The 26,790-nt window shown below is 41.1% G+C and overlaps 1 protein-coding gene across 1 annotated transcript in view; it reads left to right on the top strand.

Annotated features, from left to right (window-relative positions):
- Positions 1-319: 319 nt before the first annotated feature.
- The window catches only part of CCDC68 (coiled-coil domain containing 68), a 53,426-nt gene continuing 26,955 nt past the window's right edge, over positions 320-26,790 (top strand). Inside the window, exons 1-4 of the mRNA XM_004616143.2 lie at positions 320-417; positions 20,458-20,586; positions 21,785-21,871; positions 25,963-26,103. Of these exons, the coding sequence (XP_004616200.2) occupies positions 20,470-20,586; positions 21,785-21,871; positions 25,963-26,103 (345 nt within the window). The 5' untranslated portion in view covers positions 320-417; positions 20,458-20,469. The remainder of the gene's footprint in view (positions 418-20,457; positions 20,587-21,784; positions 21,872-25,962; positions 26,104-26,790) is intronic.

The raw sequence follows: 26,790 nt of genomic DNA, 5'->3' as shown, positions 1-26,790 counted from the left end.
CTCTGAACTCGACGAAATTTGATGCCAATCTAAAACTACTCCCCAATAAATATTTTATTATAAACGCCCGTTCGTTCCACCTCCAAGTTGGCGAACGCAGCGTGCAAAGAGCCGCGACTCCCTTCCGAGAACTCCGGGGTCCGGTCCCAGCGTTGGGGTGCAGGGAGGACACCCCGGGGGGCGGGGGGCGGAGGCCGCAGCTGGCCGCGCTGGCTCGGGCGCCGCCTGGAGCCAGGTCCCCTCCCCGGAGCCGCCGGGACGCCGGACTCTGCCCCCGGGAGCGCCCTGCGGGGCGGGGCCCCGAGGTGCCCCCGGCGGAGCCTCCCGGGCCGGGCGGAGCAGAGCCGACCCCGAGGGCGCCGCGCGGAGGGCAGGAGCAGCCCCGGGGACCCCCGCGCTGGCCGCGCGCCCCCCAAGGTAGGCGAGCCCCTGCGACTCGGCCGGGCCCGGGCCCTCGGGGTGCAGTCGAGCGGGGGCGCACCCCCAGAGCTGCTTTGAGCCGAGGGCGCTGCCCTGTGCATGCACGGTGCTGGGCGGAGAGACCGTTTCTCCCCGCACGCTGCAGCGTGGGGCTCGGCTTCCCCGGGATGCAAGTTTCCGCCGTCCCGGGACAGAAGGACCTAGTTGCTTGCTTTTCCCTCCGGAGTCGCAGTTCCCCTCTGATTGGGTGCTAAACTTAGTTGCTTGCCCCTCCCGAGTCGCAGGCCCCTCTCATTGGATACTAAGGTTTGCTTTACCTCATCGAATTTGTCAAGGACCCCCACCCCCACCCCCGCCCCCACCCCCCTGGATTTCTGCCTGCTAATTCCTGGGCCCTGCTAATTTCAGAGCCACTGGGAGAAACTGGGGTCAGCCCTGAACACCCTCACGCCGGCAGCTCTGATGGAGCCCTGCGCCCAGCAGAAAGAGCAGAAAGGAACGAATGAATGAAGGGAGGGCTGTCAATCCTTCATGTATTCGTGCCGGCTTCTGGATCTGCAGCTGTGGCAAAAGTCCTGCTTTTTGGACGACAGTTTTCTGCTGTTAGGGGTTGCCGGTGCTGGAAGGTAACAGAACACTAGGCAGGCCTGCAAAAGGGCAAGGTGCTAAGGCACTGTGCATGTGAACGTGGGCAGGGGACAGTGACATGGGGGCTGTAGACTGTAAGTCTTCTTGGAAAGCCTCTTTGTACACGGCCTATGAGGCCCAGGAGACAGGATTAGCCCACAGGCCGCTGGAGCTGGGTGTATCCGTTATCAGCCCGTTGTTTCATTTTAGGAATCAAAACCTTTGACTTGCTGGGATGGAGACAAGCTGAAGCATCCGAACACAAAAGGGAATTATTCGGCTTTTGCGAAAGGGAGGAGACAGGCTCTCCTCTGATTTTTGCCGAACGCTATTAAATATTTAGTTCTGCCCAAGTCTGCCTTTCCAGAAATTTGATCTGAGCCGGAGTATCAGGTGTTTTGGCAGACACAAACGGTGCTTTTGTTTTCTGTTTCTGGGCTTCTCAGCTCAGTTGAGAGCGAAGGAGGCCTTGACACAGGATTTGTACCCCAGGCAGGGAATCCCTGTAGACTACATGGACAGAACTAAATCGGGCTACGCTCCCTGCAACCCAGGCAGCTTTCCTAAGAAGAACCCCGGTTTTGTGAGTCGGCACAAAACTATTGGTGGGAACATGAAAAATATGTTTAGTAGCCAGCCTTCTGCGAGCTCAAAAGGGAATCTTGATATAGCATTTTGAATATATTATTCACACTTATGATTTCATGGATTAGGGATTGGCACCTTAAATTAGTATATTTCTGTATGATGTGTTGGACAAGGTAGGCTTGAGGCCTGTCTGAATCATGGCCAAAGCTGAGAAACGTCAGTTAGATTTGGACAAAGCTGAAAAAAATGAGATGTTAGCTGTTTGGTAGAATGAATAGAAAGGAAAAGAATGGAGGAGTTCGAAGGGAGTTTAGAAATCTTTAAGGAAATGATTTTAGGGCCTGAAAGATAGTACAGTGGGTAGGGCCTTGCACGTGGCTGACCCTGCTTCTATCCTTGACACTTCATATGTTCTCCAAGCACCACCAGGACTGAGCCTTGAGCACAGAGCCAGGAGTAAGCCCTGAGCACACAGCTGGGCATGGTTTAAAAAACAAACAAAAATTTAAAAATAAAGTAGTTAGAAAAAGGAGTGATTTCAAATCTTGAAACATCACTGTATGACTATATCACTGTCATCCCGTTGCTCACTGATTTGCTTGAGCAGGCATCAGTAACGTCTCCATTGTGAGACTTGTTGTTACTGTTTTTGGCATATCAAATACGCCACGGGTAGCTTGCCAGTCTCTGCCATGCAGGTGGGATACTCTCGGTAGCTTGAAAATATACGTAGATAAAAGTTATACGAAAACTTATGAGTTTGCATTTTGCTAAGAATGAAAACACCTTACATGGGTTTGGAAAACAAATAAAAATTAAATGTGTGAAGTTTCAGTTTTAGAAAATATTGGGCACAAGTGTGCTTTTTTGTGCCTTTGCTGCATCTATTAGAGCAGGACTTACCGAGCGTGTCCATCCTGCAAAACCTCTGGGAGGAAGTGGACACAGGGATACAGTGTAAATCAGACACATTCCTAACCTCGGAGTGTCCACAGTGCTGAAATCCCGAATTCCACTCCTAAATGCAGATTAGGGACTTCCCCAGCCACCATCCATCAAATTAATAAAGAATTCATTTAGTTTAACATTGCAGACTTTCTTACATTGATTCATATAGTCAGATTTCACCATTGTAAAGCGGCATGTAGACCAGTGGGATTTGTTTTTTTTTGGTTTTTCGATTAGGTTCAAAAATTAAAACTTAAATGGCTATCAATTGTATGCAAATTAATTAAAAGCCAAGCTGAAGAAGCCAGTAGACTAGTCAATGAATGAGAAACTTCAAGTTCTATCCGTCAAGTTATTATATAACAATAGGTGTCACTCCCGTGACCCTGAAAGAACCTCCAATTGTTGGGAAAGATGAATAAGAAGAGGCTGCTAAAATCTCAGGGCTGGGAGGAATAGAGATGTTACTGGTGCCCGCTTGAGTAAATTGATGAACAAGGGATGACAGTGATACAGTGATTATAAAAATTGAACTACAATGATATTTTACCACAGATGGAAAGAGTGACTCTATTAAAGTTATCTTGCTGCTCTTTTCTAAATGTAGCTTTATTGGAGCTACAGTCTACATACCATAAAGTCTATCCAAATATAGAATTTAATGATTTGTAGAACACTTACACAATTGTGCAACCACCACCGAAATCTAATTTTAGGACATTTTTATTATTCAGAAATGTATAGCAGTGCTGTTTGCTCTCCCCATTCTTATCCACAGACCAAGACAACCCTATTTGTGGTTTTTATGCCTCTTCAGATTTTATTTTATGCCTCTTCAGATTTGACTTTTCTGGTCATTTCAGTCAAATAGAATGACACAATATTTGGTCTTTAGAATCTAACCCTTTTTACATAGAACATGGTTTTTTTTTTAATTTTTATTTTATTATTATTTTTTTAATTTATTTATTTTTAATTAGAGAATCACCGTGAGGGTACAGTTACAGATTTATACACTTTTGTGCTTATACTTCCCTCATACAAAGTTTGGGAACCCATCCCTTCACCAGTGCCCATTCTCCACCACCCGTAAACCCAGTGTCCCTCCCACCCTCCCCAATCCCATCTCCCCCCCACCCCACCCTGCCACTGTGGCAAGGCATTCCCTTCTGTTTTCTCTCTCTAATTAGCTGTTGTGGTTTGCAATAAAGGTGTTGAGTGGCCGCTGTGCTCAGTCTCTAGCCCTCATTCAGCCCGCAACTCCCTTCCCCCACATGGCCTTCGACTACAATGTAGTTGGTGATCGCTTCTCTGAGTTGACCTTTCCCCGGAACGTGAGGCCAGCCTCGAAGCCATGGAGTCAACCTCCTGGTACTTATTTCTACAGTTCTTGGGTGTTAGTCTCCCACTCTGTTATTCTATATACCATAGATGAGTGCAATCTTTCTATGTCTGTCTCTCTCTTTCTGACTCATTTCACTCAGCATGAAACTTTTCATGCCCATCCACTTGACTACAAAATTCTTGACCTCCTTTTTTCTAACAGCTGCATAGTATTCCATTGTATAGATGTACCAAAGTTTCCTCAACCAGTCATCCGTTCTGGGGCGTTCGGGTTTTTTCCAGATTCTGGCTATTGTAAACAGTGCTGCGATGAACATACACGTGCAGATGTTGTTTCGATTGTACTTTTTTGCCTCTCTGGGATATATTCCCAGCAGTGGTATTGCTGGGTCAAATGGGAATTCAATATCTAATTTTTTGAGAGTCGTCCAAATTGTTTTCCAGAAGGGCTGAACCAGTCGGCATTCCCACCAGCAGTGAAGAAGGGTCCCTTTCTCCCCACATCCTCTCCAACAGCGGTTGCTTTTGTTCTTTTGGATGTGTGCTAGTCTCTGTGGTGTGAGGTGGTATCTCAAAGTTGTTTTGATCTGCATCTCTCTGATGATTAGTGATGCAGAGCACTTTTTCATGTGCCTTTTGGCCATTCGTATTTCTTCCTTGGTAAAGTTTCTGTTCATTTCTTCGCCCCATTTTTTGATGGGGTTGGATGTTTTCTTCTTGTAGAGTACATAGAACATGGTTTTTAGGTTAATTCTGGTTGTAGCATACATTGGTAGTTGTTTCCTCCCTCCCTCCCTCCCTCCCTCCCTCCCTCCCTCCCTCCCTCCCTCCCTCCCTCCCTCCCTTCTTTCTTTTCTTTCTTTCTTTCTTTCTTTCTTTCTTTCTTTCTTTCTTTCTTTCTTTCTTTCTTTCTTTCTTTCTTTCTTTCTTTCTTTCTTTCTTTCTTTCTTTCTTTCTTTCTTTCTTTCTTTCTTTCCTTCTTTCCCAACAAATATCCATTCCATCTTATGACAATGCCACACACATTTTGTTCATTACTTGGAAGACACTTGATAAGACAGATACTTTGTTCCGCCTTCCATGGTAACATAATTTGAAAATAACTGATAGTATTCAAATTCTCCTGATGTTTATGAAAAGTACATTCCTGGTGTGTTTACTGGTATTTCCTCATACACATCTGTGCTTAGTCTATGCTACTCTTATGAAATTGTCAACCCATCCAAGTCGCAGGAAACTCAGTATTTAGTATTTCGGGTTGGATTCGGAAGGTCTTTAATTCTTGATAGTAAAGAACATTTGCCTCCTTGGCTACATTTTCTTTCACAATCAACAAGTGCAGGGCAGGGTGGGGGGTGCTTCTGTTGATTGTCTGAGCTCACAATGATAAATACTTTTATAAATATGTGCCCTCCTAAAGGACATATTTTAGTCAGCACTCACCATAAAGCATGACTCATACAGCTTCATGCCAAGAAGGGAGGCTTTGAGGAGGGAGTGCCCTGAGCCTGTGCTTCTAGCTGTCTTGCCCTGTAGTTCCCAGACATGTGCTAAAGAGGGAACTTATACAACTGTTTGCTTTTGTACTCAGCCAGGCTCTAGTGTGAGCTCTTAGGGAAATTCCAGAGGCAGAGATCATGCCACTCCTTCCCCCCCACCCCCACTGCTTGGGACTTTGTAAGCACTAGACCAACATTATTATTTTTTTTTTAGACCAACATTATGAATGATTGAATTTGAGCTTCAGTTTACCGAGTCCTAGTCCCATGCAGCAGGACTAGCGTACAGACCCGAGAGGCACAGTCTAGAATGGCAAAAGCACTGACTTTACTATTTTTCTCTTAGGAATCAGGACCCTTGAAGCAACCCACTCACAGATGTGTTCTTTTTAATGAAAGTGACTTTGGCATGTGAACATTATGTAAATTGGGGCATACATCATTAATGTTTTTGATGTGTATGTATGTTTCATGAACTTCAACCTGAAAATCCAGCGCCATCCTTTACATGCATTTGATCCTATCATCCAATTCACACCTCTCGTACCTTCCTTAATAGTAACCACGAACTGGTCTAATAATTCAGAAATACTTGTTTGAATTATTATTATTATTATTATTTGGCTTTTTGGGTCACACCCAGCAATGTACAGGGGTTACTCCTGGCTCATGCACTCAGGAATTACTCCTGGCAGTGCTCAGGGGACCAAATGGGAAGCTGGGAATCGAACCCGGATCAGCCGCATGCAAGGCCACAACGCCCTACCCGCTGTGCTATCACTCCAGGCCCAGAATTATTATTTTTTTAGTACATCATATTCTCAATGACCATGCCTTGTGTCAACTGCTATAGTCAGTGCATTTTTTAGGGAACTGTGCTTAACTATTTATCCAAAATGTCCCCTAAAGAAATTCTTCAAGTTGAGTAGTATTTTCTAGAAACTTTTCTATAAACTATTGGGAAGGTCTATGAAATGAAAACTCAAGCAATGTATGTTTCTTAATGACACTCAATTCTGCTCAAACAGTAAGTAGCTATTATTGATAAAGAAGAGCATTAAGATAATTTGAAATTTACTGTCAACTTAAAATACAAAGAATTTTATTTTTAACTTGTGGAATATGGAAACAAGGGAATCTAGATCACTAGTCTACTTTTCCAGCATTAAGGCCACTTCCTTGGAACTCAGTTTTTCTCACAATTATATAAAAAAAAACCTGGTATGATCACGGTTGTCTGGATAATCTGCGATTTCCTTAGTGCTGTCTCAGTTGGTAATCTCTATTTTGGTAACCTGGTAAGGATTAGAAAAATTAGGATGGATGTATTATTCCAGCCAGTCTTGCTGAATGTTTCCATCTTAGTATCTCAGGAGAGGCAGAACCGGGCCTAGAAATCAATCTTTATCCCTTTCACTTTCGTGGGCCACTCTCCTGAGCTGTAGGTTCACTGTAAGGGAGAAAGTTCCTTCAGGGTTGAGCTAGAAGAAAGAGGCTTTTGACTTTGATGTCACTTGTGCTCTCATCATTCATATTGATGACTGTAGTGTAAGGACCCTGGCCTTACCGTGAGTGGGAAGCTGCTTCCTATCTGTTGAAGGTGCTGTGATCACCTAGATTTTGGTAAGATGTGCCACTCCTCAGCCCATTATCTTTATAGCAGGAGGGCTAGTGGTGGAGCACCAGCTGTCCTAACAGACCCTGTAATCGCTGACTAAGATTCTCCGTGTCAGTGGGCAAGTCTGGGCAATAAAAACAGGCCAAAGATCCAGAAAAGATGAAGAAAGAGATGAATAGATAAGGCAGTCTAAATTCGGAGATTTAAATATTTGGTTAGAGTTATTCTTATGTGTTTGTATTTTTTATTTTACTTTGACACCATAATAAGTAACAATGATTCACTTCCTTAGGCTGTTTAACTTTACCTGCTTCTGTTATATTGAGAGTCAATGTTTATTTTTGTAGCAGCAACAGAATTGGTTACCTTCTTATCTATCTACCTATCTATAAGCAATTTAGTTATTTTTTAACAATACTGATTCCTTTGATAGTTAATGTTATTTACACTTTTTTGGGGGGTCAATAATTTGATCAAAGGAAATCCATCTCATGGTAACTTTCTGTTAGTCCTGATAAAATCAGTGAGAAAGCTTGGGTTTCAAAATCTTAACTGGATACTACTTTGTCTAAGGTACATCTAGATTGTTATTTTTAAAACAAAGCATAGACATTCATGTTTTGAAAAATGAAGTTCTATAAATTTTGGGCAATGGTTATAGGCATGGAGTTCAAGGCCATGCCCACTCCTATGCTCATTTTTATGACCATCCTTCTCCCATTTCTGGTCTTTGAGTTACCACTGCTCTTTTCCTGTCCTGATGGTTTCAATTTTCTAGCGTGTCATATAAAAGGAATAGTAGAACAGTTCGATTTGGGGGTTTAACTATTTTTGGTATGATGCATTTGGAATTTGCACAGTGTCATGTCTCTCTCTTTTTTTTTTTTTGCCCATAAGATTCATTGGTTGATGGATATTTGATTTCTGTCATTGCTGGACAAGTTGGACAATGACAAACATTTATATTTTATAGAATGGACATTTTTGTTTCACTTGTATCATTTCATTTCACCCAAGAGAGGGATTGACATGCCACAGAAGTGTGTTCGGTTTTATAGGAAACTGCCTATGTGTTGCCCATGATGACGGCACAGTTTGCCAGTGCACCAGTAGCCAACCCAACTCACCCCTCGGCTTTTGGTACTATTTATTCCCTTTGCCCATCCCTCACTGCACTACTAGAGCTTTTAAGATGAAATAAGATATATTGGAGCTGCGTTATTCCAGCATAACTTTATCTATGGATGTTTTCTAAGTTCCTGAGTTCTTTTTTTTTCTTTTTCTTTTTGGGTCACACCTGTCAATCCACAGAGGTTATTCCTAACTCATGCACTTAGAAATTACTACTGGTGGGGCTCGGGGGCTATATGGGTTGCTGGGAATCGAACCTGGGTTGGCTGCATGCAAAGCAAACACCCTACACACTTTGTTCTCACTCCAGCCCCTGAGTTCTTTATTCTTTTTTTTTTAATTTAAATTTTATTGAATCACCATGTGGAGGGTTACAAAGTTCTCAGGATTATGTCAGTTATACAGTACTCAAACACCCTTCCCTTCACCCGTGCCCATATTCCATCACCAACCACCCCATTATACCTACCGCCCCCTCCCGCCCCCCCAGTCCCCGCCCTTGTAAGTGATAAGTTTCACTTCGTTTACGCTTTATCTTGGTTACATTCCATGTTTCAACACATAATTCACTATTGTTGCTAGGGTTTCCCCCCAAAAAAGAGAAGACAGTCCCACTGTCAAGGAAGCATTTGATGGCTCTCCATTGCTGAGAATGTAGAGATATTAAGTCCCGCTGTTTGTTACATAACTTTTCTATTTTTTTCCCCCCTCGTCCCGCGCCACCGAGATCATGCCTGTTTAGTAATCACCACGCTGACTGACAAAGGGAAAACAAACCAAAAGAGATGGTTATTTCTCGTCATCAGCCGGCGTGGGGCTCTGGCTTAGTTGATAGTCTGGTAGAAAGTCTGCAAGCAGTTTCTGGAACCAAAAGTAATACGCTGGTATCGGCCCCGGCTCAAGATTCCACCCACGTCCCGCTGTTCCAAGTACATAATAATTTATTCCCTTGTATCCCATTCCCACGCCACCAGGTCCGTGTCAGCTTAATGGACATCATACTATGGTTAACGCCACGCCGCGTTTCTTCCCGACAAAGGATATTTCTTCTCAGCCGGCGTGGGGATATGGCTTAGTTCAGTCTATAGAGATGGCTACCACTTTGGTGGCCTTCAATATTTCAGCAAAAGACTTACTATTCTTGTTAGGATTTCCCACCAAAGTCCGACCCGTTAAAAGGGAACCATTTCATATTGGTGATGATTAAATGACAATAGGTTGCGCGGCCATGGCAGCAGCCTCACGGCTTTGAATTTCTGTATAAAGTCCAGGGAAAGTACAGCCAGAAATTACACATTGCTACAAACTTTAACCCTATTATGGTCCCCCCAAAGTCCAACCCATTACAAAGGAACCATTTCATATTGCTGATGATTAGATGACATTAGGCTGCCGCGGCCGCGCGGTTTTGGGTTTCTATATAAAGTCCAGGGAAAATTCTGCCTAAAATTCTATCGCTACAATCTTTTACCCTTTAACAAAAAACTTAGTACTATTGTTTGGAGTTTCCCCCCACGTTAAGCCCTGCCAAAAAGGAACATTTACACGTTGCTGACAATCAAGAGATATTAGGTCGCGCGGCTGCAGCCGCGCGGTTTTGGATTTCTATATGAAGTCCAGGGAAAATTCTTTTGGTAATTGCATCACTCGCTGGCAGCGCCTGGGCCAGAAGCTCCGAGCACACAGTTTGGAGGCATTTTGGGGGCGCCGCTCGTGTCCAAAGTGGTTCAGTTGCCTCCGGGGTCGCGAGGGGCCGCAAAGGAGCATCCCCACATGGCTCTCTGCTTAAATGTCGGCCGGCACAGGGCGGATCCGGGAGTCCCGCCCATCGGCTATCCCGGACTTCCTGTAGAGTCTAAAAACCGGCTATAGCCTCGCTGCGTTCAAACAGAAAGAGTTGAGAGAGAAAAGAGCATACCCTGCCGGCAGCGCCTGGGCCAGAAGCTCCCAGCACACAGTTTGGAGGCATTTTGGGGGCGCCGCTCGTGTCCAAAGTGGTTCAGTTGCCTCTGGGGTCGATCTCACGCGGGGCCCGAGTTCTTTATTCTTAACATAGTTTATAAAGGCATGAAAGAAATTTTCCAGAAGGATATCTTATAAATGTTACAAATGACTTGGGTACAGGCCACTGACATCCACTTTTTATATTTTCTTCACTGTGTGTCACAACTAGCTTTGGAGTTTATTGTTAACATAGAAGTCAAATTGTTTACTCAGGAGATTGACTGGCAGACAGGGTGGAGGGGTATAGGAATATATATAAAAGGAATAGTGAGGAGATGACTGGTAAGCACTTTTAGATACACTATCCCTCCTCATCCTAAAATATAGGAAAACGTGCATATTTTCATATGAAGTTTTCACTTAGAAAGGCTGAAACCAAAAGAGTTTAAATCTTCCCAAGACTACCCCACCTAGTAGGGAATAGAATGGTTTGTGATGTGAACTGGCTAAGTTTAAATAGTTTGGGCTCCTAGAAAGTCCTGCAGGAAATGCTCAAGAGTTATCCAGTGACTGGCTTTGGAACCCCCCATCCAGTGAACTAGTCAGGCTCCCCAAAATAAGGTCTAGAAACCTGTTGTTTTGAGTACAGCAGGAAGCAAAGACGTAAATTGGGAAAAGTCTGCATATTTTCGGCCAGCATCCTTGATTATTCTTAAAGAGCAGTAAAAAAATGTTTCATTGAGTCTATGTCCTTATTGGTAAAATGGGAATAGTAGTTCTGACTGCACAGCTGTGTGAAGATTGTCAAAAGCAGACCAAGTACTTTTCCCTGTTCTCTTACTTGCAAAGATTAGTCTGATTTTCAAATGCTGCAATTTGGTTGCTGCATCAAACTTGAGTGAAACTTTCACCTGTATTACAAAGTTTCAAATAATATGATTGATCTATGAAGGTCATTATAAAGGCATCTGGATTTGGAGTTAGTGTGAGTTAAAGCACGGGGGTCAATTTATAATCCTCCCAGACTTGCCTCCCTTAATTGCTTATCTATCTATTGTCTATCAATGGATATAACAGTTTATCAGAGTATATTACAGCTAATTTTGAGAAATAACATAAAAATAATTTTTAATACATGGAACAGTATTTTTTGACACTTGTGCATTGTATTGTGTCAGTATTTCCATCCTTCTTCCTCCTAAAATAAATAAGTAGCTTTTATGTCACACTGAAGAGCCCTTAATAACACTGGATATGATAAACATATATGTGTGTCCACATGTGTAGAGTGGGTTTAATTAAGATTATTTCTCTTTAAAAAAAATCTTCAATTGCTGCTCAAAAAATAGCCTGTGTTCGGTGTTAGCCTGCATATCTCTGGGTGCACTGCTCATCATTTTCAGGTAAACAACAAAGTCACCTGAGATTAAGCCAGCTGACACTGGATGTCACCATTGTGCTATGTACAGTAGCTGCAGAACAGGTGTGCTATTCAAGATTCTAACTCGGTCAGTCTCTGGAGATATGTTACTTTCCCTTCATACAGCCTAAGGTCCTCGTGGCCCTGTATACCTTTTGTAATTTCTAATATCTAACCTCTATGTAACAGAGGCCAGGGATGATAAAACAGTATTTAATAATGTTGGCTCAGAGGTGGGACATTAAAAACTAAGAAACTGTTAAAACCAATCAAGGCTCATAGTTACAACCTAGAGAAATTGATTCTGGTCAACTTAAGTTAAAAAAGGAACCAAGTGGAAAACTATAGAACAATGTCCAAATTTGGTTTGGAAATGGAATAATCCTCTCTGTTCATAACCAAACAGGATCAACCTACTCCCTCAGCTAACTGACGGTCTAGGTATGGTCTGTCAGACACTGCTCCGGGTCATTGGCTACCAGCCTGGCATTCCCTGGCTCTGTGCCAGCCTCCTTCTTTTTTCTGGGATACCAACAGGATTTTTACCACCTCCAAGGCTAGGGAGGTTGTAAAATGGGAAGAGTAGTTTAATTAGGCCTACTCCAGGGAGGCCTAATTCTACTCTGTCACATCTGCAAAGACCCTATTTTAAATAAAGTCCCACTTATAGGTACGTGGAAGTAAAACTTCAACCTGTGAGTGGGGGTGGGGAAGAAAATATTACAAAATCATGTCTTATCTGTTTCAAAGTCTCAGGGTCAAGCCTCCAAAGACACAAGACTTAAGATGGGGCCTTCTTATGTCCTTGGAGTTTTAGGTTTGATTATATAATGCTGGTTTCCCATTGACATGTGACTTATTCCACAAATTATGATTCACAGTTACAAGGACAACTTGTTTTGTAAACTAAGTATTCAGTAAATGTTAGCATCATCAATTAAGTATATTGGCATATTTACTGTATCATTGTCATCCCATTGTTCATCAATTTACTCAAGCGGATGCCAGTAACGTCTCCATCCGTCCCAGCTCTGAGAGTTTAGCAGCCTCTCCTTACTCTTTCCCAACAATTAGAGGCTCTTTTCAGGGTAGGTAATGAGACTGTTATTGTTACTATATTTGGCATATCGAATATGCCACAGGGTGCTTGCCTGGCTCTTCCATGTGGGCAGGATACTAGCTTGCCTGGCTCTCCAAGAGGCATATATATATGTATGTATGTATATATATATGTATGTATGTATATATATATGTATATATATATATGCAGAGAGTCTCTTGCCCGCACGCCTGGCTGTCTTCCCCAGGGCCCCTTGGAGGGGATGGGCTCCAGCTTCCCTCCCCACACCGAGCAGAGCTCCCGGTGGCTGGAGACCACCGGAACCTAGCTACAGCCATGCTCGAGGCCCCTCTCCACATGTTCGGACAGGCCTCACGCATGAAGGTACCGGCAGAGGAACCCAGGTGTGTGTAATTCCATCAGTGGTTAGCACCCAGAGACTTAAAAGCAAGCTCCCAGAAGCCTACTTGTAGCCTACTTCTCCCTCTGGGAGAAACTGGCAAGTTTCTGAGAGTTTCCTGCCCACATGGGACAGCCTTGCAAGCTTCCCATGGTGTATTCATATGCTAAACCCAGTAACAAGCTGGATCTCATTCCCCTGACCCTGAAAGAGCCTCCAGTGTGACATCCTTGGGAGTGGAGAGAGACTTCTAAGATCTCAGGGAAAGGACAAAATGAGAAGTTACTGAGCCCGCTTGAGAAATCGATGATTAACGGGATTGTGTGATCCTGATATATATTTACCTTTATGATGATGTGTCGTGGCCACACGGTCCAGGAATTTTATCAAGACAGCAGTTATCAAGACCACACAATACTATGGCTTTGCTCTCATGACGCGTGCTGAATGTAGACTAGAGACTGAACGCAATGGCCGCTCAACACCTTTATTGCAAACCACAACACCTAATCAGAGAGAGAGAACAAAAGGGAATTCCCTGCCATAGTGGCACGGTGGGGTGGGGGGAGATGGGACTGGGGAGGGGGGGAGGGATGTTGGGTTTACTGGTGGTGGAGAATGGGCACTGGTGAAGGGATGGGTTATCGAACTTTGTATGGGGGAAACATGAGCACAAAGATGTATGGATCTGTAACTGTACCCTCACGGTGATTCACTAATTAAAAATTAAATAAAAAAAAATCTCCTGGAGTTCCCCTTTGTAAGGCAGCGCGATCTGCCTTACAGCATGGTCTGATGTTTGCAGTATTTTCCTGGTCCCCTAGACTTGCCACCAGTTAATGGAGTTAGTGGTTTTATATTTTATCCACTCATGCTACAAGTAACTACAAGTCATGATATACCAGGCACTGGTGTATTAAGTGCTTACTACATGTTAACTCACAAACAAACATGTGTTAATATTTAACAGTGCCATAAATACTAATATGAATATGAGGTGGATCTTGCTGATAAGGAAACCAAGGCCCAGTGCATCAGAACGTGGCCAAGGTCACCTTAGCTACTGAGTGGCAGCGTCAGCCTTGGAACGTGGCAAACTGCCTCTAAAGTTCTCAGTTTTTGTCGCTTTCTGGTGAAAGTCTCCAGGAAAAAAATCAGCACCTGCTAGAGAACAAAGCAGAGCTATTTTGGTTCAGGGGGGCGCCCCCAAACCTATCTTCTCAGCCCCACCCTCTTCATCAGAAGCCCCCAATTTAGGAATAAATACCTCCTGGCTTGAAGCCACTTGTAAGCTTTCTTCAATTCACTCTAGCATTAAACAAATAAAATTCTCCTCTCACTTTAATTAACTGATTGTGTTTTCTTTTGAAAATTCTATCTGCCTAATCTACTGCTGGCTGAAATAAAATGCTAAGATGGATTTTCCTCAGGATGGTAATGCCATATGGCAGTTTGGACGTTGCAGCTTAAGTTCCCCGTGGGCTTTTCAGACAAATCAAGGATTGTGGGTGCAGAAGTTTTCTGCACAGAAGAAGGAAGGGGAATTTGATTTCATCTGGCTAGAGTTGAATATAAACTCTGAAACCTGGGCAGCTTGTTGTCTAAAGTTATTCATAATATAAAATAATAGAAGCATCAATGTTGACCATTGATCCAGCTTATTGAGTGTCTTCAACAAGTGTATGGATAAGGAAAATAAAAACCCCTCATTTTTCACAACTCTATGTGTTATTATCCTTTTATTTTATTTTATTTTTTTAACAAATGCAGAAGTTGACGCCAAAACATTTATATAATTTGTTTAAGATCGCCCAATCAGTGAATGAAGCAGAGAGGACGTTTCAAGCAATATCAGTGATTGCAAGAATTTCTTGACATTGGGCGGGAGGTACATAAAGGCACAGAAAGAGTCTGCCATGGAGGCAGGGGGAGGGTGGGAAAGGGGGGTATACCCGGGATATTGGTGGTGGGGAATGTGCACTGGTGGAGGGAGGGGTGTTTGACCATTGTGTGATTGTAACCCAAACATGAAAGCTTGTAACTATCTCACAGTGATTCAATAAAATTTTTTTTAAAAAGAGTCTTAGGATATAAAGTTTGAGGCCCAGAGTGATTTTCAATGTATGAAAAACTTAGAATGTAGTGGGATCCATTCCGAAGTGCAGGTTTTTTTCTGCGATGAAGCACCTCCTTTTATTTGCTTATTTCACATAAGCTACAGTCTAGAGAGTTGAAGAAAGTGGGAGGGAGGGGTGGTGGGTAACCAATCAGCAGGGGGATTGACTGGAGAACAAAAAAGGACTCAGACTACCTAGTTTGGTTTGCCAGTGATTCTCCACCTCTCCTGCTCCCATTTTCTGCCATTCCCTGACCTGGCACCAAAAAATTCCCCATGGAGGTTAATGAATCAATTACCATGTACCTAATTGTCTCTGATATTCCTTCGACATGTAAGTGAATGGTGTTGGTTGTGACAGTAAAATTTTATTCACGGGCACTCAACCTGAACTTCATTCAGGTATCACATTGTGATCCTTCTTTTGATTTTCTTTTTAATGATACAAAACAGCAATCAGAACTCTTGGGGGGGGGGCGTTTAAGCCGGTGGGCGGGCAGAGTGGTCTCCCAGGCAGTGGCTTGGCGAGGACAACTCCAGACTGACCACACTGCTCTGATTATGGACACGCACATAGTATCTCCATAGTGTTCTTTCAGCAGCGTCTGAGACCAGGGGGTTAGCCCTGGGAAAATTTCAGAGGACCAGAGAATGAAAGTCCTTCCACTCTCCTTCTGCAAAAGCAGATTTGCGCTGTCCTGGCTGCCAAGTCAACTTCAGTCGAAACCAACAGAAGCCTGAGCGGCTGTCAAGGGGATTTATAATAAAATAGAAAATTCTTGGCATATTCTGTCAATTTCATTGAAGATTAAAGGATGAATGCAGGATTTGGGGTGATCCCGGAAGCTAGCTAATTTTAAAGGGATGTTTGCAAAGATGAAAATTCTCCTCTGTTTGGACGGTATAGACCACTGTTAAATGTTAACTAGTTTGGGGGGGGTGTTGTGCGTGCGTGAGTGCGTGCGTGTGTGCATGTGTATGTGTGTGTGTGTGTGTGTGTGTGTGTGTGTGTGTGTGTCTCTTAAAGTGATGGAAACACCCTTGAACTCAATATCCTAAAGACAAAAGTATTTTGACTTTTCAACTCTATTATTTTACTGTGATTTTGGGTAAGTTAGCATCACTTATGGGTGTCATGGTTTTCTTCTCAAAAAAATCAAATTAACGGTTTTATCTCACTGTTTCATTTTAAATGCTTCGCTGGAGACATTTCAAACAGAAACGAAAAGTGGAGGAGTACAAAGAACCTTCTGACCCTTACCAGGCTTCAACAATCCCCCACATTCTGCTGAGCATTTGCATTTACCCCCGCCCCTTTTTCCCTATAGGAAACTCCAGAGTCAATTTTTATGTGTTTGTTTGAGCCACACCTGGCACTTACTCCTGGTCCTGCAGTCCAGGATCTCTCCCTGTGGGGCTCTGTGAACAATATGGTGTGCCAGCGATCAAATCTAGATCCACTGTACTACTCTCCAGCCCCAGAATAAATTTTAAAGCAATTCCAAATGTTATCTGTGGGACATATAATGTGAAGAGATAATGTATAGAATATGTAAGATAATATTTATCTAAGCATAATCCAAGTGTGCATTATATTATCTCAAAAGAGATAAGCTTATTTCAAAGAATATGATAAATAAAAGATCACACTATAGCACTGTAGCACTCTTGTCCCGTTGTTCATCAATTTGTTTAAGTGGGCATCAGTAACGTCTCCATTGTGAGACATGTTATTACTGTTTTCGGCATATCAAATATGCCACGGGTAGCTTACAGGCTCTGTTGTGTGGGCAGGATACTCTCAGTAGCTTGCTGGGCTCTCTAAGAGGGACGGAGAAATTGAACCCGGGGTGGCCGTGTGCAAGGCAAACGCCCTACCCACAGTGCTATCGCTCCAGTAAGATCACACTATCAGAATTATAATGATTTAATATAATTATAGAGAATCCAAATTTCCTGGTTTTCTCCAATGTGTGCTTATGGTGCTGCTTTTCTGAATCAGACTGTGCATGAGTCTCTTAATACTCAATGCATGGCAAATCTTCTCTCCTCTTATCTTCATGGCATTCATTGGCAAAATAAACTATTTGTGATAAAATTTTACACTGGTTGGACTGGGCTGATTGTAATTGTCACTGGATGTTTCCCTTAATCCCATATATTTTTTATTGTTGGAATTAGAGGCCAGATTTGGTACAAGTTCGCTTTCTCAACAGCATATGTCATAGGTGATACTTTTGACTTCTAGTTGTGCCACATTTAGAGGACATTGTAGGGAGCCATTTTACAAGCCTGGCTCTTAACTTCTAGTAAAACAGAGGCTTGCTTAAATTTCCTGTAACAACGTTGCCACTACTGACCGCACTGACCGTACTGACCTTACTGTTCTGCAATTGTTTTCACTAGCCAATGCACATGCATGATGTGATAAATGGACATGTCATAATCTTTTTGTACTGGGGTCCGGGCCATGTGTACCATACCACTCTCTCCCAGCAGAAAAGTATAAATGCTGTAACTGCCAGTAGAATAAAGCTTTCCTCTTTCTTGCTGCTTTCTGCTCTGCGTCTGTTCATTCGGCTGCGTCCCTTTCTCAGCCCCACGAAGGGTCCTTCCTGCTGGGCAGGACGGGACCCCACACCTGGCGCCCAGCGTGGGGCAATAAGGGACCACCGAACGCAGTCACAAACATTATATCAGTTCTTATAGATTTTTTGTTTGCCTCTAGTTAAGCTGAACTTGATGAGCAGAGTCACTCAGGTTAAGGCATTCTTTATCAGTCTCTCACATGGCACATTTGTCACTGGCTGATGACAGATGCTCAGATCCATTACTCTAAAAGAGGTTACAAATGTAGATTTTTCAAGGTACCAGTTCATTTGTACTTAATAGCAGGAATTCTATAGAAAATTTTACTTCACTTCACCAACTATTTGGTTAGCATGAGATATAGTGCCCCCAGTGCCGTGTAATTCCATCTATGGCCAACATCCAGAGACTATAAAACCAAGCTCCCGGACATGGACATTTTATAGCTTAGTTCTCCCTCTCAGAGAACCTGACAAGCTATGGAGAGTTTCCTGCCCTCATGGGAGAGCCTGGCAAGTTCCCCGTGGCGTATTCATATGCTAAAACCAGTAACAATGATGGGTCTCATTCCCCTGACCCTGAAAGAGCCTTCAATGCTGCACCATTGGGAAGGAGAGGAAGGAGAGGAAGGAGAGTAAAGATAGGCTTCTTAAATCTCAGGCTAGGACAAATGGAGATGTTACTGAGACCACTCGAGAAAACTGACGATCAACGGATGATGATGAGATGATGAGATGATGACAGATACCGTGTATCAGTATAATTAATACAGTACAGGCCAGGTAGATACTGCTTGATTTCCCTCTCACGTCCTTTTTTTTGAGGATCATTTTTAGGAAAATGGTGACATCCCATTGATTTAGATAAAGAGAGCTGGTGATGGTGATAATAATCTTCCTGGTGTCAACATAACTTCAGGAATTTGAACCATTTATATATGGTTCAGTTCTTACCACCATTCTTCTTCAGGTTGACTTCTTGTCCAGCAGTATTAATCACTTTTGTTTTCACTTCCTAAGAGCAACACCTTAGGTTCACCTCAGAAGTTTCTTGCTCCAGACCCAATCTGGCCGAGAAGCTTTGGGCTTTTTTCTCTCTCTTTTTTTTTATTGCTGATGAATAGCACGCAGGTGTCACATTGCAAGCGATCTATCAACTATTCATTGCTCCTATTTCTAAAAATGTCCATGCATATAGACCTAGATGATATATTCTTAAAATCAAATCATTATACTCAGAATTGCAGTTTGTATCATACGAGTTTTTGATAACATTTTTGTTCTAATTTGGGTGACTTTTTTCATATGCTAACAGTATTTCTCATGATATCAAGGCAATAACTTTTTAATAAAAAATTCACTTTTATTGCTTAAATTTTCTGGCACACTAAGCCTGAAGGGAAAAAAAAGAAGCTTCCTTTGATGCCTCGATTGAAGACAATAATTTCTTCACTATTTTATGTCATGCACTCATTTATATGTGGCATGATAGCTAAACGAATGCAGTATTTTCAAAATAGCAATGCAAAGAATCCCACAAACTATTTTAAGCTCAAGGTTATATTAATTATATTATTTTATAATTATATTAAATAAAAATTGATTGTTTTTATTCCTTTGCTAAAGCTGATCTAATATAATTAGGCCCTGATACATATTATACAGTATCAAATAATTTATGTAGTTACTTTACTAATGTGATATATAGATATATTTATTTTTGTGTTACTTACTTTTTATTTTTGATGATTTTATTTGGATCAATTTGACTTCATTTTATCTTAGATCAAATAATTGTATGTCCAGTGTCAACAATTTTAAATTGGATTTTTTTCTACCCACATTTCTCCACTTATAATAGAAATCATGATACTGTAGAATAAAATTTCAGTTATATTCTTTACTTCCTTTAATTCTTTTGGCTGGCACAAAAAATAAATTTTCAGATTCACAAGATAAAATTTAATTTCATGCGCATAGAACACTATAATATATGGACCTTGATAGGGTCAAGTAGGCATTTAGTATGGTTTTTAGAAAGGGGCAACGTATTTGGGAAGCAAAAGACAGGACAAACAATCTTTTAGTCTTAGATACAATTTAGAAAGAAATTTTTTTTCAGGTTTTATTTACACATGAAAACAGAACTTGAATGTCGTAGGCAGGGATGTGAAGGTTTGTCTTGCACCTCCAGGAAAAGACAGAAGCAATTTATTTCATGCTTTTAGGGAGACATAAATTGGGCAATGCATCATTCTCCCCTCTCCTTTTATTTCAATTGCCTTCAATTCAAAATCATCAGCAAGCCAGGCAGAGAGAGCCCGTCCATATTCCCAGCACTTGACATGTTTCTGCCCTATGCTCTTTTATTGACTAGCACTCCTTAGAGGAATAGTAGATAATTTTATTCAACTTGTCTTTATTTTGTAGCCACTTTGAGCATTCCTAAGGGTTTGCTGCTATAAATAGTTCTTTCATGGCCTTGAAGACTATTTTTGAGTTAAATTTATTTTAAAGTCTCTACTCAATGGTGGCTTTCGTTGTGTTGTTTTGCATTAAATTGTTTCATACTAAATTCCTGGATTTATGAATGTATACAAATATAAAAACCTTAATATTTTGACTCCATTTGGATATAATGCTAGTTTAGTGCTGAGCATTCAGTTTAGAGTGTTGCTAATGTTGAATATTTCGTTCACAAACCATATAATTCAGTAAGTACGTTTTTCCTCACTGATCTGTGGTTCCTTTAAGCTCGAGTTCACAATGACAACAGTTACAGTGACTACAGAGCTTCCCCAGAGCGGTAAGACAGAAGACAGTGCTTCCTTGTACGAGTCCACATCCGCTCACATTATTGAAGAAACAGAATATGTAAGAAAGGTATGTGGACACTGGATGTCCTGTTGGCAGGATAGGCTTTTGTACAAGAAAGCTGAGAACATGGCTGGTTGGCCTCTGCACTCCTTCCACAGCACTTCTGAGGAAAAACATTACTAGTTTGGCCAAACCAAACCTTGGGAGGGGAAGAATCAAACACATGTTTAGTGACTTCTCTTGTGGCTAGGAAACTCCATTCTTTCCCTGGGAGTAGAGTTGAATAATGGTTCAGGAGGGCCCAAAGCACCTATCAGCACTTAATTTGTCTCGTGCTATGCCCCACTGAATTCCCCACTGTTTTATTTCATTTCCCACTTGTTTCATGAGTGTTGATGCTGTGTTTCCTAGAAGATCTCCTGTTTCCTGCTGAGAGCCTCGCTCCTTCTCACAGCGCAGTGTTCTCACAAGTCACACATGTGGGCATGTCACTTCATTAAAAATGTCAAGTCTAGGGTCAGAAATGTGACTTAAGTGGTAGAGCACATGCGTTGCTTGAGTGAGACACCGTGTTCTGTCTCTGTGATGGCATGCTCAGCCCTGACCGCCACAGCATAGCCTTGGATCAGGACAATACCTGAATGCGGCCCCCACAACAACTGTAAAACTGAACGTGTGATCTAATGAGAATCCTAGATGCTAATGGCTGCCGAAAGTTTATATTCTTATAAACTGTTTTCTTAGAATATATGGCAAAATGTGAACACTGTAGTTTGCTCAGATCAATTAGTTGATCTTGAGTGTCTTGCAATTTTATAGACCACCAAGACATGGCTCTTATATTTCATGCATAAATTCGTATGCTGTGCTCTAGTAATTATTCTGAGGTAATGACTAGATAGTAATTATTTTATAGTGATTACTAAATGGTAATTGTTTTCTACTAATTACTAAGTAGTAAATTAGTCCTAAATTACTATATATAGGAAAAATAAATAGTATCAGATACTAATTGCTACATAGTAATTACCTTGTATTATATTGATTAAGGTTATATGTTAAATTTGACTTAGAGATAAACCAAATGCTTTTTGTCTGAAATCTAAATGATATGAACCTAAATGCAATTTAGATTGATGATAGCTATTTAAATCTGAGATCAGTATATTACTTTCTAAATAAACCAAGTGCCCTGTAGCTGGTATGAAGAAAAAAAGTGTCTGACATTGTCTCTCAAGAAAAAAAAATTTTATTTTCCTTCTAGATTCGAACTACTCTGGAAAAGATTCGAAATCAAATGTTTAAAGATGAAGTTGGACCTAATAGTACAAATCACAAACTAGATGGAAAGGTAATGAATTTATAAAAATGTTCTAATTTTAATACTTTAGAACATAAATATAAGGCCTCATGGACTTAAATAACTTTATGGGTAATTATTGAATTATTTGCTCAGTTTTTAACAATAGTGTTAAATATTTTTGTGTACCTAAAGATGTTATTGGAAATGATCACACTGGAGACAAGAGCTGAGTGTTAGAAGTAGCTTAAGGGATATTCTTGATAACCTTTCAGTATCAATATTGCAAGCCACAATGCCCAAAAGGCAGAGAGAGAGAGAGAGAGAGAGAGAGAGAGAGAAAGAGAGAGAGAAAGAGAGAGACTGACAGACAGACAGAGACAGAGAAATAGAGAAATAAACAGAGAAAGACAGAGAGAAAGAGAGACACAGAGGAGAGAAAAGCCTGCCATAGAGGCAGGCAGGGGATGGGGTGATGGGAGGGAACCTGGGGACACTAGTACTGGGAAGTGTACACTGGTGGAGGGATGGGTGTTGGAACACTGTATGACTGAAATCCAATCAGGAGCAGCTTTGTAAGATAAAGATTTTAGGCTCATCCGTATGAAATCAGTGGACACACAATCAAAGTTATTGGGCTAGAGTGCTAAACAGTGAGAATGCTTTTACGCACCCGCCCTCCCAACATCAACCTTATGTTTGTCAGTTCGAGCAATTACACTGAGCCTTATATAAATTATGCCAGGTAAAGTCTTCTCTGATCCAAATGCCTCTAATTACTATTGGTGTTAGCTCCACAGTTTGGTGGCTGCCTACGCCATAACGAGGGTATGACATGTGAACAGTCTCCTGTCATTCTCTGCCTTCAATGAACATAACTGGCCACGATCATTTTCTTTCTTTTTTTAGGTTTTGGGGCCACAATCTATGGTGCTGGGGCTTATCTCTGGCTTTGCACTCAGGGATCACTCCTGATGGGGTTTGGGAGACCCTATGGGATATCAGAGATCAAATCCTGGTTGGCCAAGTGTACCTAGATGGTACACCCTAGTATTTTCTTAGGACTGAAGACACACTATGTTTCTAGTGTGTTGGCCTCTGCCATCTCAAGCACAGAAAGTCATTAATATCCAATCATTCTACCTTAACAATGCAGCAGTCAACTATAGACTGGATATGTGATGGTGGTCCCAGTGGGCTGTACTTTATAGCCGTGGTGTGTACTAGGGTGTACCATCTAGGTTTCTGAGCTTACATTGTATGGTTTCCGAATAGCTATGAAACTGCCTGATGATGAATTTTATCAGGGTTTTCCTGTCTTTGGATACATCGCTGTATTAGCCTCTTCTCCTTGTCTCGTGGCTTCACCCCTCTATGGACCTACCTTTAATAAGCCCTAAGGTTTTGTTGTTCTCAAAATATTTGCAGTCCCAGCAGCATTTATCTGTATCATCATGGAGCACTATAGAAAAGCAGTGTCTAGTACTGCACCCTAGACCTCTTTAACTTTGAATCCGCATATCAACTATAGAGACACACCACCAAGAGGTTCCTATGCACATCACAGTTTGAGAACTATGAGATTTGTGGTTGTATCTTACTGTCTATAGTCTGCCTTTTGTTAGAGTCTTTTGGAACCAAAATGATCAGTGGTGAGTACTCTTCATTCATGCATGAAACCAATTCTTGAGTGTGATCCTGCCTGATCCACCCAGTGCCACAGCCACGTGTGTGTGTACACAGCCCAGCCTGTGTGAGCATCACAGCTCAAGTGTGCAACCCTGGTAAATCCTACAATTAAAGTGTTTAGGACACTCTCTAATTGTATGCTACCAAGGATATGTTCAATAGTTTTTTGTATGAATTCTGGAGACCTTAACAATATTTATACACTATAAAAGTATGATATGCATTGGATATTGTCTCCTAATTGTTGGAACAGAGTTAATTAAAACAATATTAACATGTTTCCCTGTAAAAAGATTATTTTTCAAAAGTACATTCACTTTATCTCTTTAAGTTTGTAGCTTGCCACAGTTAGATTCTGTGAATTTATAGAAGAAAAACACATCATAGCACTTCAGTAGTTAAAATGCAGTAGGAGGTGGTTTCATAAGAAACATTAAAAAGACAGTAAGAATCTTTCTGACATTCTAATCAAATGAGGGGGAAATGTGCCAACAAAGTTAGATTTGGTTACACGAATATGTTGTAACTGCCTGAATCTAATCATTACAACAACAGAGGGAAGAGAGGGGAAAAATTAATTTTTTCCATGAGTCTGTCAAATATTCTTCAATAAGTAAAAGGAGAATAACATCATGCTTGTGTGTATATAGAGAATAGGAATATTTAGAATCTAGATTAAAAAAAACACACATCAGGTCAAGATCTGTTACAATGAAAATCTGATTTGGATAAACTATGTTCTTTTGTTTAATTTCTATAAATCACAGTGGAAAAAGCATAGCTCTTTGTTAAACATACTTGCATTCTAACTTGGGCTCTGGGAGTTATTTTAGGGATAACCTTGGACTTGCTAGTAAACTCTATTCTCTTCAGTTTCCTCATCTCTTTAACAGACATCCTGCTTTCTAGTATTTGAGTATTCAGACAAAGGTGCACATAGAAAGCATCCAGAAGATTATCATAGATGCTTATAAGTACACATGGTTATTATCTTTATGGGTAATGTTAAGCAGGGCATTCAGGAGGGCATTAAAAAGAAAAGGTAAAACTTGTTTATTTAGGACCAAATAACTGCAGTTTGGGGTATGCTGATTCAAGTAGAAATCTAAACTTGGAGAAGACAGTCAGGAATTTTTATGGGTAGAAAAGAGAAAGTGAGGGAAGGGGTTAAAGAAAAGACTGGGAAGGTGTAATGGTGGTAGGATTGGTGTTTGAATATTAAATATAATCAAATATTGTGAACTACTTTACAAAAATTTGCTGAGTGGGCACCAGTAACGCCTCCATTGTGAGACTTGTTGCTACTGTTTTTGGCATACTGAATATGGCACTGGTAGCTTGCCAGGTTCTGCTGTGTGGGTGGGATACTCTCAGTAGCTTTAGAGCTCTCCAAGAGGGAGGAAGGAATCGAAACTGGGTTAGCCGCATGCAAGGCAAATGCCCTACCCAGTCCCTCTCGAGCAAATCAATGAACAATAGGATGACAGTGCTACAGTGCTACTTTATAAAAATAAATTAATAAAACAAAAAAAGAACTGGTTAGTCTTTGTAAGTTTCAACTCAATTTGTCTGTCAATAATTGATTACTGATTCTTTCCTCTGGTAAAAGTCTATAATCACAAGTCTAATCATCTGAACGATTTCTCCCACTACTGTTTGCATGACATTTTCTTTAAAATAATTGCTATTTGACCTAGTTCAAAAATTTGGGGGCTGTTTCTAATGAGACTTTCAGTGCAGTTAATCCTTAAGGGTGGTCCTGCTCCCTTTTAAAAAACGATTCCACAGATGTCAACTTTTTTGAGTGTGTGTAACTCTCTAAGAGTTCCTCAGCCAGCCTTCACTTGGAATGCCCAGGAGAGACAGACCACAGTCTGCTTGTCTCTCTCCTCACTTTCTGTTTGTAAAACTGATGCAATGGAGGCGATGGTTTCAAAATTTCCTTTCTACCTCTACTTGTTCATAGTTACAGATAACATTTATTTTAATGTTCAGAGCTTCCATTTTAGCATCTCTGGTTAGAAACTAACTATGGAGCAAATATAAGGAAGCATCCTTTAGCATTGAATAATATGTACTATAGTGATATTAGGTTTGATGATATTTATTTGCAATGCAGCTTGCCTGCAAATCCATTTATATCTAAAACTTAAATTTGAAAACCATACAGACATTATTTCTCTCCCCCAAAGGACTTAATGACTCAACTACGGGGAATAGAAATGGAATAATGAGCATTTTCATACCTCTTTAAAGTACAAAAGTCAGTTCATGTTTGAACAGGCAGAGACTAGCTGCTCCAGTTAGAATCCTCATTGATATTTGAGATTCGAAGGTTTCTTTTACTTGTCCTGACTGGAGCCTCCCTTGGTCTGTGTGATACTGAGAAGCAATTATTGTTGCCAGTGTTTGCAGAGAGCCAGGCCTGTGGTTTTCATGTGTATTCATTGCAGCAACATCAAAGCCTGCAGAATGGCTCTGACCCGGAAGTGGATCCCGCTTGTTGCAGTTTGGATGTGCTCAGGGAGAGGATGAAAGGAAAAGACCTACAGCTCTTAGAAATGAACAAAGAGAACGAAGTACTGAGAATCAAGGTAACACTATTAGGGGAAAATTGCTAATTGTATATATTGAGCCTTTGAATCAATAGGGAATGTCCATTGATCGGTTAAAGCAGACAAATGTCCATACTCATCTATGGAGTCAGATATATGCACATGTATACATGCAAAGAACAAAATTATATGTCACAAATTTAATCTCACTGTTTTACTTTGGAGAAAGTTTTTAACATATTTCTTAATTTATAAAGTTCTATGGTATGAAGTTTTCCTTATGGCAGATGAATAAATTCAAGAGATCTGTCCAAGAATGGGCTTCTGGTAATAGATTTGTTAGAAGACCTGATCTCATGTTTAAAATAGATAGTTAAAGTGTGTATATAGTTAATAAATATATTTATTAGACAATAAGCCTCTCAATGAGAGACATTACTGGTGCCCACTTGAACAAATCGATGAGCAACAGGATGACAGTGACAGAGGTCCAATAGTTCTATGTATCTTTTTTTTATTTGTTTAGTTATTGTTGGGCATCTTCTAATTTTCTTTTGGGGACTTGTTTTATAGGAAGTACTGAAATTAGTCTGGTAGACAGACATTCTCATATTTTTAGGTTAAACCCTTGAAAATCTCATGATATGTTAGCTTTATTGTCTGTAGTACACCAGTCTATTGTACTTCTATTTCAGGACAATACCTATTATTACTGCTGTGGAATTA

Source organism: Sorex araneus, chromosome 2 (assembly GCF_027595985.1).
Source record: "Sorex araneus isolate mSorAra2 chromosome 2, mSorAra2.pri, whole genome shotgun sequence".
NCBI lineage: Eukaryota > Metazoa > Chordata > Mammalia > Eulipotyphla > Soricidae > Sorex > Sorex araneus.
The sequence above is the reverse complement of the archived record's forward strand: the minus strand, read 5'-3'. Positions and strand labels throughout refer to the sequence as shown.